Source organism: Micropterus dolomieu, linkage group LG14 (assembly GCF_021292245.1).
Source record: "Micropterus dolomieu isolate WLL.071019.BEF.003 ecotype Adirondacks linkage group LG14, ASM2129224v1, whole genome shotgun sequence".
NCBI lineage: Eukaryota > Metazoa > Chordata > Actinopteri > Centrarchiformes > Centrarchidae > Micropterus > Micropterus dolomieu.
Window position 1 is genome coordinate 17,727,636 of NC_060163.1, and position 21,412 is coordinate 17,749,047.

At 38.0% G+C, this 21,412-nt stretch overlaps 1 protein-coding gene across 1 annotated transcript; it reads left to right on the forward strand.

Moving 5' to 3' along the window:
• Positions 1 to 10,498: 10,498 nt before the first annotated feature.
• On the forward strand, positions 10,499 to 17,548 carry LOC123983375 (G-protein coupled receptor 26-like). The gene is made up of 3 exons (XM_046069622.1): positions 10,499 to 11,166; positions 12,219 to 12,332; positions 17,320 to 17,548. Exons 1-3 carry the CDS (start codon positions 10,499 to 10,501, stop codon positions 17,546 to 17,548), a joined length of 1,011 nt encoding a protein of 336 aa, XP_045925578.1.
• Positions 17,549 to 21,412: the final 3,864 nt, after the last annotated feature.

The window sequence follows — 21,412 nt, forward strand, 5'->3', positions numbered from 1 at the left end:
GCAAAACCCTTCTTCTGAGAACCAATGAAAGCTTGAATTTGCTCGGCTGTGCTGCCTCTGAAGGCACAAAAGGTTTCCCAGCCGCTCTCTTTCACTTTTCCTCTCTGGTATCACCAAGGCCTATAATTAAAATCACGTTTTTTTCATGCGGTCGGTGAGCACCATTAATTCAGAGAGTGGTGCCATTATGGAGGTTGTGGCTCCCAGGGTAGCGCTGAGGAAGAGGTGGGGCAGTGGCTTTTCAACATTAATGGCCCCCGTGTGTGCCTGCTATTAATCTCAACAAGGAGTGAAGTGGCTTCATCCCAGCTGCAGCAGCAGGACAACGGCTCCCAAAACACTGCAGAGATTAAATGGAGTTTTGTCTTGGGCCCTTTACTCTGACCCGTGACATTTATATAGGTTCTAACACTGGGCTCACCTTTACTTGCCATTACTTTGTTCATTTTATTTGACTAAAGAATCAGTGTCTTTGTGTAAGTACACATATGTGGACATAAACTGAAACAGCACCTTATTATGTCTTGTACAATAAAAAAACAAACAACTTGGTAATAATATTTCAGCTTGTCAAACAGCCTCTTGGAAGAAAGCCAAGTATGTAGGTCACCCCTTGCTCACTTTCAAAGATGTCAAATAATTAATATATCTCTAACAAGCAGGACATACAATGTACAATTGCCACTGGATCAGAAGTAGAAGGAAAATAAAAATGTAGACAAAAACAGCACTGACATCGCTTTGCCACAAGGAGGAACCACTGATTAATTTTTGCTGCAGTCGTAGTTTAGTTATTGCTTTTCATGGTGTAACAGTTCGATTTTTGAGTCCGTTTGTCATACTGCAGTGTTTCACTAGATGGCAGGAGTGCATGATTTAATGACCGAGCTTGTGTCATCATGACAATGAACTTCCAAGATAATCTTTTTTATAAGCAAACCACCTGAACAAACAGCAGAGTCACGACTTTTGCTTTTCAATCTTACATCAACAGACATTGCTAAGCTGTAAAGCAGGATTCTAATTATAACATGATTTATAACCAAGGTGATTATAAGTCATATTGTTTGTTAGTAAATCCCAATGTTTGTGTAACAATAACAGGCTCTATCACATTCCTTCAGAGACTTAATAGAGCTTATCCATAAGGGTTCTGATCACGTTTTCATCTGCAGAGTTAATAGAGCTTATCCATAAGGGTTCTGATCACGTTTTCATCTGCAGAGCCTCATATGTATCACTCAAATAAACAGTTACCTTAATGAAGCATTAATGGTTACATTACTGTGGGAGCGCTGCATGCTAAAGAGGGGACACCAGAGGTTAATTGCAGTTTCCTGCACGCTTGATAATGCGGCTCTCTCTGCAAATAGGGAAAAACAAATTACATTCTCATGTTCATGTAATCATGCTGATACGAAATTAATTTTCTGAAGCTGAAAACTGCTGTCATCCCCTTGTTGTATTCTATTCATGCTAGCTACGTTAAGTCGGAAATAAAAGAATAATTCCGCATTAGCGTTTTTAATTAAGGTTTGTCTAAAAGGTGAATAGAACACTGATTAAATTTTGGGGGGATTTATTAAATTACTGTGAAATCAAATTAGGTGAGCAAATTAATCCTTGCAGTGAATTAGATATGTGAATGAGAAAATTGACTTCTCAACACAAAGCAGAGGATGAGAAGGAGGGATGGTATAAAACAGACGCTGCAGGTTGTTGAGCTCTGATGATTATCAAGGATAGATGGCTACAGCTCTTGCTCAACTGAAAGTGTCCACATGGCCACATCATGTACATGAGCAATTTTCAATTTCATCATGTTTGTTTTATCTCAAAGACACAAGACTAGTAGCCTACTCTTGGCTACTGGGTACACATGGCTTTTATTCCTAGATTCTCCTGCACCTTGATTTATGCTCTCAGTGACATACTGTACATAAAGCTCAATCACAGCATTTCCCAGCCATTCTCATAATATACTCAGAAAGTCTAGTTTTTGCAGTGATCTCCAAAAGTATGCATCCTAGAAAATTACATTATCCTTAGTGCACCAGCGGCAAAACACTGTTCTTGCCTTTTCACATAAAACTGACTGATGATGATAATGATGTAAATTAGCTTGAAGACAAATACAGAACTAATTTAGGTTGATATGTACATGTTTAGGGCACATACTGTAAAGTTTAGCATTTTGGGAAATACACTTAATTGTTTTCTTGCATTATAAATAAAATAAAAAATCAATACCCCTTAGTAAGCACAGAGCAACAGCCAAGATTACCTTAGTTTAACTTAGCATAAACACTAGAAGCAATGGGAAACAGCTAGCTTGACTCTGTTCAAAATGCTGCAGTCTCTGCTGTAGCCAATGGAGCACCAAACAGTGCCCATCTGTGGGGAAGACCAAAATAATGTTTCACAATGATCAGTATTGTTTTTAGGCTATAACCTAAAAAGTAGTACCTCCTGTGCTTACAACACTGATCTCTCTCTCTCTCTCTCTCTCTCTCTCTCTCTCTCTCTCTCTCTCTCTCTCTCTCTCTCAGCTGCAGTGGATTGGAGTAAAGAGGCCAAGTCTGCATCTCAGCGTTCTGGGGAAAATTCACATTGAAAAGTGGGGTAGTTAGGAGTCTGTTACTTGTGAAACTGTTTAATTGGAGTATTGATTAACATTTGTGACATATTTTGGCGGTTTTTATTTCTGAAATTTGAACATGGGTTGCTGTCATTTTTATTCAGTTTGTATCTGTCGTCATTTTTTATTAGTGGTAGTAAATTTTCCTGTTGTGCTGTTTGCTCTTGCTCAGGTATTCAATCCAAGGGAAAAAAATCCTGAAGGACATTGTCCAGTTACAGCAATATGCCTACTAAATTTTATGTTTTTTTTTAGATGCCTGCCTTTTCTGTCTATGAAGCAGATTTCAGGTTTAGTGCGTTGGTTTCTAGCTTTAGTGGGTATAACAGTTAACCCTCAGAATACTGATTCCTGTGTCACAAAAATGATTTGGCCTTCAAAGGGGAATTCCAACTATCACATATTTTTGCTGATCTAGTCTTTGTGCTGGACACAAGCTAAATATAAAGAACCTGATGCATGTTCATTTTATTGAGGTCAAATTTAAATGATTTCTAGTAAGTAGCTCGTGGCTTTATATCTTGATGACACTCTTGATGACTGGACTGATTATTTGTCAGATCTGCTCTTTGACATCTCCATTAGCTTTTGATTGTGTAGATTGACAGTGATCACTTGATCTCTTCCCTTTCAAATTAGTGCAATATACATTAGTTGAATGACAAACTGATGTAACTGGTGACTGAAATATTTTAATTCACACTGTGTGTGAAGGAGAAATCTCATCAAATTCCATTTAACCACACTAGAAAAAATAAATTACATGCATTTCAATACATTGTGCCCTGGTAAACAAGACAAAATAAAATCTGCTGCTTTATGTTTATCTTGATGTTACTGAATCCAAACAGTCTCAGCTTCACAGCTTGTCTGATATTTTTGGTACTTTGCTGGAGAATTGCTAATAAGAACATCAATACATTGCAAATTGTTTGCTTTGCCCGTTTGATGTAGCACAGTCTTCAAAGAACAGCTGATAATGACACTGTGAACTCATCTGTGAATTTAACAGATGAAAGACAGACAGCCTCATATTTGAGTTGCTTATATGATCTGGCTCCTTCAGGGGTGAATGTGCAAAAACACATGTCTAATGTGGTGAAAATCCCACTCGTACCAAACTCAGTGGTACCTTTGCTTCTGTCAACATTAGCCAAAAATACAGCCCATTCCAGCTCTCTTCTGTAAGGTTCAACAGTTTTATGTAATGATGCTTTAAATCTGACACCATCTAGAGGCTGAGCTGCAAATATTTGCAGAAAACTGCTACAAATAATAATTGCAGCTCTGTGTTTTATGGTCCAAATATTAACAAGAATAAAAGCAATTTGTCAGCACTGTAAATCAGTAACATCATGTCATACTAAAATCCTTTGGTTTTGTACCTGTGACAGTTGCCTATTTGCAGGCTTGAGCATGTTGTCACACTGCCAAAACCCTCCTGGATCCATAATGAAAATAATCTTGTACTCCATAGACCAGTGCCTGTATTAACAGTGCTCTGATTATAAATTGCTGATGGCGAGCTCAGACCTGCGGTGCTGGGTTTCCTCAACATCACCACAGCTTTAATATGAAAAGACATTGGCCTCGGATTGTTTAGGAGGGTTTTGGTGGAAAAAAGTTTCTCATCAGGAAGGCTTTTCTAACATATATTCATATACAGCACTCAGTGTTATGTTATATTAAATGTTTGGATTTATGTTTCTGATGCATTAACATAAGCAGTTTTTTAATGTTGTAGCTGATTGAGGTGGAGCTAATTTATTTGCACTTCTGGATAATGATACATCAACAACGCATTGCAATATATAAGAGGATCTGTCATGTATGCAAAGGCTTTATCTGCAATGTAACTAGTTATTATGGCCGTCACATTAATGTAGTGGAGTAACATTTTCTGGAATTAAAATGGAACTAAAACGGAAACACTACCTGAAAATTGTACATAAGTAGCTGGGTAAACATTACTTTCCACCACTATGGCTCTGACTCCTGATCGAAATATCTCAACAATTATTAGATGGATTGTGATGTCATTTTGATCAGACATTCATGGTAACCAGAGGATGAATAATAATGACTCCAGTAACCTCCCAACTTTCTAGCTTTTGATGAATTGGTACACATTTTATACAGATATTCATGCTACCTAGAGGGTGAATCCTACTGACTTTGTTTATCCCCTGACTTTTCATTGCGCCATCATCAGATTAAAGAATTAAATTCAAATTAAATGATAAACCAACCACGTAAGGTGTTGGGCCACCATATGCTGCTAGAACAGCTTCAGTGCACCTTGGCATTGATTCTACAAGTCTCTAGAACTCTACTGGAGGGATGAACACCATTCTTCCAAGAGAAATTCCTTCATTTGGTGTTTTGATGATGGTGGTGGAGAACACTGTTTAAAACTTCCATAGGCGTTCAGTTGGTTTGAGACCTGTCATGGTTTTCTTTAATTAATTGTTAACTCTTTACAATATGGCACACCAAACTGTGAGTAGTTACAAAGGAACAAGTGAGGAGTGAATGTACTGTATTGAAAGTTATTTCCTGTTTTATGTTGAAAGAGTAACTTAACTTCCTGCCTTTCCCACCATTTTTTATTGTCTGCCCCATCCTGATTAGTTTCACCTGTGTTTAGTTATCCTTCCCTCACTTGTATATTAAAACTGTATTCCTTTGCGTCACTGCCTCTTCTTTGTACAATGTGTCAAGTACCTCTGCTGTTTTTGCTAGTGTTTGTTACCCCAGTTGTTTTTGGACTTTGTTTCCCTTGGGCCGTGCTTGTACTTTTAATTCTTGCCTGCTCCATTCTGAATTTGTTTGCATGTTTGACTGCCTCAATTTCCCATGAGCCTGTGTACCTTTTGGTTAAACTGCATCTGCTCTGCCTCAGTGTCTCCATTTGGGTCAAATCGCTTGTGCTGCTGTTCCTGTTGAACACACTATGACAAGATCTGCCACCCATGCAGAAGGGTGACTTATCTGACACATCAAATCTCGTCTTTCCTCTCTCTGCAGACAGTGCCTATAATCTTTTCACCTCTGAACTCAACACCAAATGCGCATTCATCTTTGTAATGAGGGGTTTATGCACTGTAACCTTACTATAATACCCCCTATTCCATGTAATTGCTGACAGTCTGATCATATCCTGCATTGACATTCACAGTCACCTAAGGAAGTTCTATTTCTTTACATAATGCACAAGCATCACAGACATCAAATTTACAACCCTATTTACTGATGTCTTTCCCATAAATCTAAATGCAGATGTCACTGTTCCTATTGAAACACTAACCAGTTTAGCTGTCTTTGAAGCTCGTGCCATCCTGCCCCGACAATGAACTCTCTTTCAGAGTCACTTCTACATTTATTCTATTGTCACCTTTTGACAGAATCAATTGGACCTGGTCAGCATTTTTATACATGCCACAGAGCATGAATGGGTGTTAAATGCTTAATTCTACTATGCAGTACCTGTGTGGCAGCATCTGCATTTGTCATGTTGTCCATTTATTCAGTTCTTTTAATTTGTCACCTGCCGTACATTTCAATTGTTGAACACTTTGGTTTATGCCCAAATATCTGTAACTCACTTTCCCATTGCTCTCAGCTGGCCTTTTGTGCTAATTAGCCAATATTACCAAGATAATATGCTAAACTATGTGGTGATTATAAACATATCTGCTAAACATCAAGATGTTAGCATCATTATTGTATGCATACTAGCATGGTGGTAGCATTGTAGTCGTGTATCAGTGTTTAAGAATCTATTTGAAAACAAAGTTGTTTCTCAAAGGGTTTATCCTTGAATATTGAACTAAATGTAGAACCATATCAACTAGCCAGCTGCCTTATGGAACAAGTCTACTCCCATGCAATTCCGATGATAAGCAGTCAAATAGAAACCTGGAAATAATGAGAAAATGCAATTGTAAACTATATTGGTTCACATGAGTTTGAACATCACCATGGTACATCGATAAGAATGCAGAAGGGACAAATTGTTCCATTTAAGCCATTTGTTGCCACTATTTACACATGAAGAGCAACAGGAGATGAGGCTTGACAGTTATGGTTTTCTACAAGTGATAAAACAACAAGAATTACAATACAGTAAACCAATGTATAACATAACACTTAACTAGGCGCCTAACAATCAAACATTTGGACTCTAACCAAAAGGGGTTAAGGGTAGGCCTACCAGTACAAAAATTATAAAGTACTACATAAGACATTCATTTAACAATTACATGAAATTCATCAGTTAGGTTATACTGTTTTCTGCTTTTCCTTAACTAAAATTAACAATCCAGGTGCACTGCACACTTACACACAAGGTGAAATCTGTAATGTTGAAAATTTCCTTTAATGTAAACCCATCCAAAGGTACAAACCATATAGCTCAGCATTGTTAGAATAATCAATTAAAGCTTTGAATTTTTTTTAACCTAATACCAGATACACAGAAGCATTCAGTGAACTTGGCCTTATGTTTCTTTTAAAATATTTGCAAGTTGTCACACCAAACTCTCTTTAGTATCAAAATGGTTGCAAGCCAAGGATAACAAGAAGCTGGCATCTCAGCATTATCATTATCAGTGTCAACACCTTCCCTTCACCTTCACCAAGTTGGCATTTCACTCTCTTTGTATAAAGCTTCTTGCCTGAGTGAGTGTCCTTCCTGTCTTCACTTATGAGACCTTTATGAGCTATAAGACTGTGGGCAACCAGTCAGCTCATACAGTATGCATACACACTCCTGACACACTCCTTACATAACACATAGTCTCAAGTCTGAGTTTTACAAGTTTTCCAATTGTCACTTTTGTACCAAATTCCCCAAACTTTTTTCCTGAATTTCCTCTCAACTCAACATAGAAATCCTGCATCACTGGTTGAGATATGTTCAAAATACAAGTATTATATTAATATAATATATTCAAAAGGTGAGTCAGGAAAATATAGAAGCTAAAGCATAAATCTAGGTTTAACATTAGGCCAGCCTGCCTATCTGAGGGAAGTCGAGTGTGGAATTGAAACTGGCAGCGAATTCAGATCCACACTGTCACAGCAAAAAGGAGGAGTGCTGCAGGCTCTCTCTCTCATCCCACCGTCTCTCACAGTCAAGTCCTGCAGTTGTTAAACCTCCTGACAAGAGGTATTATCTTCAAAGTGCAAATCTGCAGACTTGAGATGTCTTGACTTGTTTCAAACACATTAAACACAAAGTTCAGATTTTAGGTGATAGAAAATCCATCCATTTTTCACAGTCAAGAAGATAATAATGAATGGTAAGAAAGCAGATAGCGGTGTCGCGTCTGCATCCATCTCTTTGGGGATTGAACAAAACAAACAATGTGAAGACATGTTAGAGTATGGAAAATGTGACCATCTTTAGACATTTTATCGACACAATTTGCACAATCTACACAATCTCAAAGCTTCAAAATCCGTCTGTAACTCATCGGTTTTCTGATGGATGTATGATGAAAGCACTGTGGGAAGATAGCTTTTACCTGCATGGACTTCATTCTACTACTTCATAAAAAAAGGCAAGCATCCTAAATATTTTGTGTGTTTGTTGTCGCTATCTGGCATGATTAATTTGCAAGACAACCCTACCAACATGAGACAAAAGGAGCTGCTGTGCTGTTTAAATTCAAGGTGAAATTACCTAAGGCCAAAAGGCGTCAAAGCCCATGTGTCCACCTCGAATCAGGCCTCATTTACATGGATTTGCATAGAGCCTCTTTCAGGTGGAATGGACGAAGACATGCTGTATTTTTTTTAACAGCATCAATAAAAAGCTTTTTCTGTGCACATATGTGCATTGTACTTAATGGTGATGTTTGTCTAGCTTGGTTCTCAATGATACATCTTTAGCAGAAATCTTAATCATTGTCACTTTTTCAAAGAAAAATTGCCAGCTAGAACAAAAAATACATCAAACGTATTATCCTCTCACCCATGCACATTAAACTTCCATCCACATCCATCAATTCCCTCAAAGTTATATTTTTGGAATGACTTTTTTCGCACACGTCTGTGGAATTGGCATTTAATTCTGAAAAGAATAATTAACGTGATGCTTATGAAAAGCTGCACTTGTGCCTGAGATCAACTGGTGGCTCTGTGCTGATAAGGCCTCTGAACTGACAGGAGAGAGCTGCACAAGCAGTTCCATGATAACGCTCAAGTGTGCCTTTCTCCAAAGGCTGATTGCCCCATCACATGTGAAAGTATAATGCTGGGAATGCATCCATCATAGCCAAAGCCTTAATCTGGAGCCAAGATGGAGCTGCATTTCAGCTTAATAACACCCAGCAGCCGGCAGAGGTGTCTGTCCTTCCCCTGCAACCACTTTCTCTTTGCTTCAAGAGCAAACATCAGCCCATATAGGCTACTCCACAGACAGCATTACAGGATCGCATTTTAATGAGCCTCTCTTTCAGGGCAAATCCTCCTCCTTTTTTCTCCTGTTCATCTTTTGCCACCAAGGAGAGAAGGAAGACAACATGGTGGACTGCATAATATCACATCTCCACAGTGAAATACCATGTGCATGTGTGTTGCAGTAACAATAACTCTTTCCTCCCACACACTCTCACTCTGACCCCCCCCCTTCCCCTTATTGCAACCACAACCACCACCTCACCCTGCTCACGTGACGCGCCACAGCACACTCCAATGAGTCCCACGCTTCAGAGAAAGAATTCTCCAAGTCCACAGGGGCAGCAGAATCTGGGGGCGTCATCCTTGCTTCCAGGGGAACAGAAGATGCTGCTCCTTATCAACCTGATGAAGCAGACTTAATTTAGAGATATTTGAGTATATTTGAGTAAGGCATGAGGGGAAGAGGTGCTAAAGTGCTGCTGGAATGGGGTGATGGTTCAAAGTAATGAAACCAGACTTGACCACCTTAACATAAATTTGGCTTCTATCAATATATTTAATTCCAAAAAATGTTTGATTAAATAACCCAGGATGGGGAAAAAAATCATTTGACAATTGCTTTTTCATTAACCTATTTTCTTTTAGTTTTTTTTTTAATGCTTTTTGATGTATGCGTTTTTTGTGCAGTGTGTGACAGTTTTCTTTGCCTGAATATGTTGTCTGTAATGTATTTATTGTCATGGTACTGCTGCCTTCTTTCAAGGTGTTCTTTGAAAAGACTTTAAAGAAGAAAAGAAAAATAAATACACATTGAAAACACATCAATAGGTTGACAATGATAGCATCATTTAATTGTGTCAAAAAACAAACAAATTCATTTTAGACAGATGTGTCATTTATTTATTTATTTATCTATCTAGCATCTTTTTCAACCAACCATAAGTTTGGATTATATGAAAGGAAGGAAACTCTGGGGAATTAATGCCATTTGCTTTTTCTAGTAGGAATCCCCACTCAACTATACTCACTGTTCTATATCTTTTACTGTTTCTTCCAGAGACAGGGGAGAGATCAAGCAGCCCACACACTTTGCAGTGTGTGCGGAGGGGTGATGCCTCGAGAACGCATCACCGGACGACAAAAACCCACTGCAAGACGCAGTGCCAGAATAGAGCTGCTTTGGCTCGAGAGCTGGTTTATTATAGTTTCTAGGGAAAGCGGATGGATCGTCCCTACGAATCCCCAAACATAGTTCTTATCATGCCGGAATCCTCCTGATCATTTTTGCTTGCGTACAGGGACCATGTAGTGGAGAGAAAAAGGGGATCTCCACCGGTGGAGAGATCTGGGGATGCATGGACACGGTTATGGGTGATTAATGCAATTTTGCAGCTGCAAAACAAGACTGGATATGCACACAAAAAGTGGGAATAAGTGAGTTTCGTGGCACACAGGATGGACACTGCAGAGGTAATTCTCTCTGTGTTGGTGGTTGTGATTATTATAGTGTCGTTGCTGTCCAACGTCCTGGTGCTGATCTGCTTTCTGTACAACCCAGAGATCCGCAAGCAGGTCCCAGGTCTGTTCAACCTCAACCTCACCTTCTGCAACTTGTTGCTGACTGTGTCCAACATGCCGCTCACTTTGGTGGGACTTGTCAGTAATGCTCAGCCGGGAGGAGACAGATTTTGCCAGATCGTGGGCTTCCTGGAGACGTTCCTGTCCACCAACTCAATGCTGAGCATGGCAGCTCTTAGCATCGACAGGTGGATCGCGGTGGTGTTCCCCCTGAGGTACCACTCCAAAATGCGCCATAAAGATGCGGCTTTTGTGCTCGGGTACACGTGGGCACACTCCATGTCCTTCTCCACGGTGGCCACCTGCCTCTCCTGGGTGGGATATCACCGGCTTTATGCGTCCTGCACCCTGTCCAACTCGAGTGCGAGCAGTCCGACCCAGTTTGTTATCTTCACCGTCTTCTTTCACTCCTTCACCTTTCTCCTGTCTTTTATAGTGCTGTGTGTCACATACCTCAAGGTGCTTAAAGTGGCAAGGTTTCATTGTAAGAGGATCGACGTTATTACAATGCAAACTTTGGTGCTGCTGGTGGATATACACCCGAGGTGAGCTCTCCTAGCATATTATTCATGCTTGTGTCACTCCTTTATCAGGAACCTTTTACTGATCTCTGCAATGTAGATTCACATTTAGTATAATCTTTTTTATGTAACTCTGCCAACTGAACAATCTTGTTCTTAGAAAAAAGTAAGAACAAACTGTACATATCAATCCTCTGGTCAAAATGGGGAATATAACTCCTTGGGAGCACTTAGTGAAGGCTAGCTGGTGCCATAATTCCTTTTCACATGTATATTAAAGCCTGAAAGGACACTGTTCTGTACTGTAATACATAACTTTTGCAAAGTCTGATATCTGAATGTCCACTCACATTTGTGTCCTCAGTATTCAGAGAGGATGCCATCAAAAGTCATCCAGAGTGATTGCTTTACTCTACCTCCATACAATATAACTTCAAACCAATATATCGTGTTTGTGTTTGTGTGTGTGTGTGTGTGTGTGTGTGTGTGTGTGTGTGTGTGTGTGTGTGTGTGTGTGTGTGTGTGTGTGTGGCTTTGTTACATACTACAGATCACAGCTACTGTGTATAAGGTGCACGCTGGTGTTATAACTCCTGCCTGTTGTTACTCACACTGGTGACTTTTCATAAAATATTATTTTAAGCTGTCTATCATTATGACAACACAACACATATAGAAGGTATTTAACTTATAATTCTTGCACATATTCCTTATTATTCTTTATATTATTTCTCTCTCTCTCTATATATATATATATATTTTTATCCCATGTCAATTTAATATTTTTATATTTATACATTTTATACCATTGTTATGTGCCAAGTCACCAAAAGTAAATTCCTTGTGTAAATAAGGCTGATTCTTCTTTGTGTTACATAAGTATCTTTGGGATAAATGCATTATTTTACCTCAGGTCAGCCTCTGCTGGCTGCCCCTATATTTAACCCCTGCACAACAGAAATAAACACAAGTACACCCACTCCTGGCTTTCTGTATGAGCATTTTAGAGACACTATGTGGTCTCCCCTGAGTGTGTCCCACTTATTATAAACCATCGGAACTCTCTGTATTTCCAGTGTTCGCCAGCGTTGCCTGGAGGAGCAGAAGAGGCGACGACAGAGAGCAACAAGGAAGATCAGCACCTTCATCGGCACCTTCATGCTCTGTTTCGCTCCTTATGTGATCACAAGGTGAGTGTTTGAGAGAGACCCATGCAGGGGGTAGAGGGAAACCACGCTGAGACACTGCAGCTCATGCTGGTATCCCCCTAACCTCTGTTGTAAACCCCTCCTCGCTGCCTCCTTTGTGCTTCCTCTCTGCTCCTCTCTACACCGGCCGGAATTGGAAGATGAGATTGGCTGACCTTGTGATAAATAATATGCCTCTGCTCTGCTGTTGCTGCTGCATTCGCACTTTTCTCCTCAAGTTCGTAGGGTGCATCAGTTAGTGAGGTAGACTGTACTCACATCAATCACTGGACAAACAGATGCATGATGTCACATGAGGCCTAATGAGTCTGAAACACAGAAGTGATGTCCGAGTGGACATGTGAGAAGAAAGTTTTATTTTTTTAATTAAAATCATGCAAAGGACATGAGAATATACAATAATGTAGAGTGCAGGGACAAGAAAAACTCTCATGGATTCATCACCTCTACTATACAGTATTTAAAATATCCAAGATACATGTAGATGATGTTTTAAAAAAAAGGATCTGCAATGCAATAAGTAAGTCAGAAAACATACCTGTGCCACTAACCCATTCTACATACAACTTTAAAAAGTGACAAAATAAAGTAAAGTATTTAGATATACCAGAAAAAAATGAACAAATTGTGAATGGTGTAACAGCTCTCCTTTTTCAAATTTATGCAGCAGTGGCCTTCTAAAATCGCAGTTTGATTGACATTCAATGTCACTAATATTGTTACTGTAATACAGTAACAGGAGCTTTGTCCCAAATCCATACTACATACTAACTATATACAGTATGTACTACATACTAATCATCATAGTATACTTTAGTAGTTTTTTTTTTTTAAAAACATACTTAACCGCTTTACATTAACAGGAAATTACATCCATCAAACTACAACTTTGGAAAGTCGCTTCAAGTAAAACTTCAGAGATAGAGTCTTTCTGAAAGATCTTTCTGAGAACTTTCAAAAATCAGTTGTATTTAATTTAATTGGCAGACTTTCCGGTTTGAGTATACTTAATTTTGTCACTTTTCCAGAGTGAACACACATACACTATATATATATATATATATAAAATTAATTTGAACCATTCAGACTCTGTGAGGTGAGACAGTTTCTGTGGCAAAAAGATCATATATATATATGTATATGTATATGTATATATATACATATACATATACATATACATGTATATCCCTGTGCACAGCAACAACAATCTGCTGGTAGATAGCAGGATGAGGCTATGAAAAATCAAAAACAACATTACATTTTTCTATTACATTTTTCTCAGGTATATACATTTATAAAATCAACATCTTATACAAAATATTAAAACAGCACAAATGTGATTAGTATATATATATAATATATATATATATATATTAAACATACATGAGTCACAAGAACTACATCATCACAGGAATGAGCTAAAATCTAGTGTCTCATTAAGTCCATGAGGCTCAATCGTTCAATTCATGAATCAACTCTTGGATTAGAACTCAATCTTTCAATGCCAATACATTTAAGGGAAGTAGCTGAACCACGTTTTTTCTCTTTATCAATGGCATAATCCATGTTCCCATTTCTAACGGCAACCTTATGCTCTGCCACTCTCAATTTAAGATTCCTTTTAGTTTGGCCCACATACATTAAGCCACATGGACATTATTTTATGTTATATGTGGGTGATTAAATGTTTTGTCCAAATGTGTTTGAACAATGTGCACATTTGCCACATCTAGTTCCCATAAAGCTGTAGTGAAAGCCAACTAGTTTGTGTGGGTTCTCTATACATGGAACTGACAACAAAATCTAATTTCTGCCACTCCTGAAGCAAAAATGAGGTCTAGAAACTGATAAATGGTTCAAATGTGGGTCACATCTTAAGATATTCCAATGTTTATTTATGAACTGTTTAACTTGTCTAGAGATGGTACAATATTCTGACAGAAATGTTGTACTGTTTTCAACAGGTTTAGGGGAAGGCTTCAATAATTCTTTCCTATCTTTTCCATTGGTTTCTTCCACAGCCTAGTCAATAAATGCTCAATCTTGTCCCCGTTCTCTAAAGCGTCCAGACATTTCTTTAGCCTCGATATGATCATCCTGTTTTTCACTACATATTCTCTCACAAACTGACCATATGGCCTATTACTAATTACATGGTTAGGATGGCAACTAGGAGTGTATAAATTAGTATTTCTGTCGGTTTCTTTTTGAAATTGGTCTCCAGTTGTTTGTTTGCATTAACTGTGATTCGAAAGATCCAGAAATAGAACTTTTGTAGGACTGTGTACTGTTGTAAAATGCAGAGTTGGGTAAGTATTATTGAACCTTTAAACCTCATTGTTTTGGGCCTCAAGATAAAAGTTCAGCTTCTAGCCCACCCTCATGTGGAATGTTAGTGTACATATCAAATGTTACCAGAAGGGGGTTGTCAGGCAAAGAGATGTCTGTCACCAATTTTAGAACATATCTAGTATCAGCCACATATGAAGGCAGTGTCTTAACAATATCTTTAATAAAATAGTCAATAAATTAACTGAAGGGTTCAGATAAAGAGTTCCTGCTGGCCACAACTGACCCTTTGCTAAGCCACGCCCCAAATACACAGCTGGCCAATCACAGCGCAGTATAGGACTCGCTCTAATTCAATTCAGTTCAATTCAAATTAGCTTTATTGGCATGAATGTATAACAACAATAAATATATTAAAAAATAAAATAAAATAAATAAATGAAACCGTAACGTGTGTGTTATTATATTATATATATAATATATATGTATATTAATAGACAAAAAATTTAAAAAAATATTTAAATAATTATAATAATAATAAAAAAAAAAAGAAATCCTTATCAAATGTGAAATTTGAAAACAAAACAATTCCTAAAATATCAAACAATCATAATCATAATAATTAGAAAATTTGTACAATTATTTATCAGTCTGAGTTTTCACTGGTTGTCCTCACGTGAGGAGACATATTTTGCAGCAATTATTTTACATTTGGGCATTTCTCCCAGTAAATAGGGGAGTTTCTGTGTGTCTGGTATGTATTCGAATTCGTGGTATATTTGGGAAATGTTTGTGTATATATATGAGTGTATGAGTCTCTCCTCTTGTGGTAGCCAGCACAGCTTCAGCTCTAACTGAAGTCCGACACTTTCATGGTCGCGCTCCATTGACTCTAATGTAAAAAGAGTCATTTTCTAGCTTTTCTTGGCTATATTTTTCTAAGATATGGTCAAACACTGTTCCTGGGGCACTTGTAATAGTTACAGTCGTTACCCAGAGAGGTTGATAGGAGAAGTACGATTTAGTCTCTTTCCAAAACCTAAAATAAATCCAGAATAATGTTGGCTGTGGATTGTGTGTAATGTTAGTTAGCTAACACTAGCTAACTTCCTACTCAATGTAATGACAATATTTCTCCGGGGAGTGCAGTAATAGACAGTGACAGCCGACAGTTTGTCAGACTTAGCAACAGCAGCTAAGGGGGGCGGGGCTTAGCGAAGGGTCAGTTGGTCTGCCAGGAGGATTTTCTAAACTTTTATGTATCTTAGGCATGTATCTTATCACTGTGGGTTAGCTTGTTTTTGATATATATATATATATATATATATATATATATACACACACACACACACACACACATATTTATGGGTATTCCACAAGGCTAGTTGTCGAAAGTACGCTGATGACACTCTCCTTTACGTATTAGCTCAAACCTCTTGCGTAACAGCAGAGACATTTACAAAAAAAAATGAAGGGTGCATTATCAATTAACTCAAAAAATCATCTCACCCTGAATCTTAAAAATATTGAGTCAATGTGTTTTCCATGAGAAATTAAGCAAAAGAATAACTAAATACAAATAGTCATAAATAAAGCTCTGGAGGCTTTGATACTGAGTTTTTTGTTAACTCGGACAACAAACTGACAGTTTGTTGTGTTATCAGTACATTGTCAGTAATAAATAACTATAGCAGCAATGTAAATGCTCTCATTCTGAAAATGACAGTTTACAGATTACAGTCTGAATATATTATGCTAAAAGCTCCTCTGCTGCCTCTCTGATGCTCATTTGTTGTTGGGATCATCATGTGTAAAGTAAAAGCCCTGCTGTTGCGATGTGACAGCTGACTTAACCTCCTGTTCACTCTGGTGCTGGAGAATGTATGGGCAAATGCCAGTGATGGCTACTGGCCCATGTAAGGCCAGTGTTAATATGCTGACAGAGCTTGATTGTGGACAGAGTAATCATACAGAGTGCAACAGTAGAGGATCAGCAGTTTTTTTATACCTCTTATGACACCACGATAAAACATTTTAAAACTTGACAAAAGTTAGTGTGAAAGCACCAATTTTATGTCTTTCTAAGCATGACTGAGATCATCTTCTTAGATATGCAGACAAACTGTAAAGCTCATTAGGTGTCCTTTTAATTAAACATACAGTATTTTACCTACCTAGTGTTTTTCCCACAGCCTGTCCTTTAAGATTCTCTGCTTAGCCCTTAATCTACTACTGTATTAAATAACAATCAAAGTGTACTGGCTTGTTTCCAGATACTCATTATTGCTTAGACAGGTCAGTTTTATTTTTCCGGTGACTCTGCGTCTTCTGACATGAAATGCTGCTAGCTGCAAATGAAAAATGAGATGAAATTTAGCCTCCCGCTGTTAATCTACACGCGTGAGAGAGAGAAAGAAAGACTCACGTAGTTTCACTTGACAGCTGCCTACATTTTATCTTGTGGGATTAAAAACAACAACTTAAGAAGTACTTACTGAGGTGACTCTATATATAAATAACCCGGCTGCCAATGAAAAAATAAATAGATGTTATGGACAGTAATGTCTTGCAAATGTATTTCTATGTCAGTAGAAGCTTAGGGCATGCGTGTCTTTTCTAGCATGTTGACTTGCCTTTCCACCCCTCTCTCTCACCACCCTCTCTTTATGCTTGCCTGCAGGATCGTGGAGTTATTTCCAGCGGTGCCTATCAACCCCCACTGGGGAATTGTCTCCAAGTGCTTAACTTACAGCAAGGCAGCCTGCGACCCCTTCGTGTACTCACTGCTCCGACACCAGTACAAGAAGACATGCACTGACATCATCAACAGGCTGCTGAAGCGTAGCTCCTTGAACACGTCCGGGCGCAGGCATGAGAACCAAGGCAACAACATACCGACGGCAGAATGACAGGGAGGGGACTGATGGAATACAGGATGTGGTTGACCAGGCAACTGTCAGTAAAATATGAAGCTGATTTATCGTTGACAAAGAAGAGAACAAATATTGGTTGTTCCTGTCCATGTCTCCTTGAATTTGGTCTGCCATGCCCAAAAAAGAAAAAAGTCACTACAGACAAGGGCACATCGCTGCACAGGAATACCACTGTGCTTGCATACTGAGTGCCCAGAACAACAGATCAGTGCAGTGAACTTGTTGTGAGGACAATAACCAACGGCAGATTTTGCATCCACCTGGAGAGACAGATGTGCTCAGCCAAGAAGAAATGCCAGTTCATAGCGTCATTATTTTAACTAGGTTAACTTTGAGTCTGATAGGATATTTATTTTGAATTTTTGTCTGTTGACATTTCTGTAGTATATATTTACATTATCTTGTTAAAAAAGGATAAGGAACGGCTGTAAGTCTGTTTTAGTCTGTGTAAAGAGACAAGTTGATATGTCCACACTGTATGTAGCACTGAAAACTAGCCTAACCAAAACTTGATACAAAACCAAATCCCTTAATTGTCATACAGATGAAAACATCCAGCAGACAGTGCCGCTGCAGAATTCGGCTCAGGTTATTTCAGACTTGATGGGGTAAAACACTCTCCCAATTAAAAAGATTTTAGGGTTTATTTTTGTAGTAAATTGCCTTGTAGTGTAAATGCCAGAGAAAAAAGAAGATTATGTGTTTTTTGTGTCACGCCTTCATTTGTGCTTTCAGCACCCATTTTGAAGGACATACTGACCCAGTCAAGCAGTGTTTTAATGGGTAAAATGGGCCTTCAAGCTGGCCACCTTTGCTGTCATGACTGACATATGCCCCTTGGGTTGTTTAGTCAAGTAGAGTGTGATTGACTGTACTTTACTGGGGTTTGCACTTATAGAATGGAATAAGACAGTGCTTTATGCTTTCATGTACATTGTTCTTTCCTGGAAAGAACAATGTACATGATAGCTTTATTTTCCTGTACTTATCAGAGTGATTACATGTAAACTAATGACATCATGTGCTATTTGCAAATGCAAACAATTCTTGAAACAAAGCAGCTCTGAAAGCAGAAATAATCTTTTTAAAGAAATAGTCTCAGCTTTATGTTTCTAAACATCTAATGCACACTGAATGCGAAACATTGATATTTCTGACAGCATCTTGAAGGCACCACCAAATATTTATTTAGCTAACAATTTATTAAACATGCTAAAACTAGTTAAATGCTAGTCAGACCCAATTAATCAAGAGAATTTGCTTGTTTTTGGGCCCTAAACTATGATCATCATCATGAGCATTTAGGCTATACATACTATAGGATGATATGACTACTATGAATGTGGAGGGTCAGTTACGATAACTAGCTTAGATTTCCTCAGTATGGCTAGATTACAATATTTAAAATATTAGTGCAAGGATTAGATTTTATAATATTAACCGTCTCTGATCCAATAGTTTCTACCTCAAGAGGTGACTCGTGACTTTTCAATGTGGTAGGACATGTCTCAAACTAAACAAAGCAATAGATGCTCAAAATCATCCTGTGACACTTATATATATTAATATTATATACATATTGTATATAAATATATATATAAAGAGAATTTATTATAATAGAAGAAGAAAACCAGAAAATGTTGAAATTTGAGAAGCTGGAACCACTGGATTTTTGGTTAAACAAAATGATTATGACTCATTGTTTCAGCTCTAATAATTTTAAAGGAAACATTAATTAGAAGGTCTAAACTAGTACAAACAGTAAATTATAAAGGGATCATCAACAAAGAAGGGGTCACTGACATCTTTTGCATTGAGATTACCCCGTTATGTATTTAAAACCAGACACCCACACCTGTTTGAATAATGCTTTGCACTGTAATGTGGTACATGTATGTTAATCACTATCTGTTTAATTCTCTGTATATCAGGAACATTTCAGAGTGGAAACTGCAAGTTAGAACGATAATAGGTCAAGCAGGCTGATCTTTAATTAACTGGAACAGAAATTTTGTTAGCTTCAATTCTCATTTTATTATTTTTTAAGAGCAGCTTTGCTTCCCAGAAATACTATAACTAAATCTTTATCTGTATAGTCAAATGTATCCATGCAAATCAAAATTACATTAACAGTGCTTTTAAGAAAGATACTTTGCAACCGCAATGTTTTTAATGAGATGGCTAAGTATAGAAGGAAGACAATGCCACCTTTTTACTCCTACATTTAATACCTATTTTGTTAATTGATTTACTCTCATTTCTTGTACAGTATAGTCGTTTCCAGGCATTTCTTGAAGACACACTTAAGCCCAAGAGCCCTCTTGTCTGACAGTGACAGTTATCCGACCCACTACATGTTGTATCTACTATATCCTTTTTTTCTGTATCAGAAGACGGGCAGCTCTGTATCAGAGGGCTTTCGACTGGGCTCCACTTGTTATAGAGTTGACATACAGTAGAAAGAGGTGTTTAAGCACCTTTGTTCAGAAAACAGAGAATACAGAATAACAATTATTGCGAACGTCGACTTCTATGGACATCTGATTTTCAGTTTGCTCTATTCAGTTGGAATTTTTGATGGATTTGGATTAAGAATGCATGCAGGGAGCCAACAGTGAGATACTGTTTGTATCTACATTCAGTGCCAAAATGATCAGTGATGCCCAGTGAGCCAAGTAGCTGCAGTTCATTTTCTTAAAACATTTATGTTGTTAATTAATACGAAGTACATACGTATACGTGAGTACGTATTTGCTTTTATTTTGTGTTCAAGGATTCATGATTATACTACTACTGAGGAGAAATGGTTGTCTTGGATATATGATGCATTGTGTAGTACTGTATGACACTCCAAGACAACTGATGCCTTAAGTTCTGTAACGTAAGGTGGTTTAGAGTTTTTCCATTCACTATGGCATATGGGTATCTTGAATCTTGATAGTTTCAGGCTTTGCCTTATTCACTCCTGTTCACTAACATATAATCATCTAGAATCTGCCTCTGTATTTCTGTAACCTAATTCTGCTTTCCATGGTAATTCCTCGCTAATGTTTTGCACTGATGTAGAGTAACTATTTTTTCCATAGATGATGATTATGGTTATTGGTGAAAAACATGATACAATATATGTTGACTGATTTAGATAAATGACAACGTGAAAAGTATTTTTGTGTCTTTTTGATATACGTACATGTAATTTATGATGACACTGTATTTGTTTGAGTGTTACAGAATGTGCAGCTTAAAATGCAAAATAAGTTTTAACTGTTGTTGATAGTTGACAATGAATTGAGTGTATACCTCATTTTGTTATGGTTACTGACTTGACTGCCAGAAGTGTTTTGTTTTGTACCTCCTAATTTATTAGAACATTGGTGCGATGCTGCTGCTGCTGCTGCTAAAGATGGCTAAGATGACAAACAGTTGATGACGGTGGTGAAGTGATGAAAGGTAATGATGATGACGGTGATGGCTGCTGTTTCCATCTGTTGATTACAAGATGAGAGTATTTGGTTTTAATGGTGATTGTATTTGTAATGTTGATGAAAATGAGGAAGATGCCTGTTTCAGATTTTGACCATGATGATTAAAGTAAACTGTAGACTTTACCAAATTGGTCTGGTACTGTGGTGATAAATAATTGTCCAGGAAAGCTCTTATGGTGCTTTCAGACCAAAAGCGAAGCGAGCGTTTGGGGCGGTGAGTTTACATACAAAGTCAATACAAAGACGCGTAGAGCCGCGATTTCCTGTCGGGCGGCGCAAAGCGACGCGAAGACGGCGGGGCCGGCGACGCGAAGGCAACACGAAGGAATTCGCGTGAGTTGAATATTTTTAACTC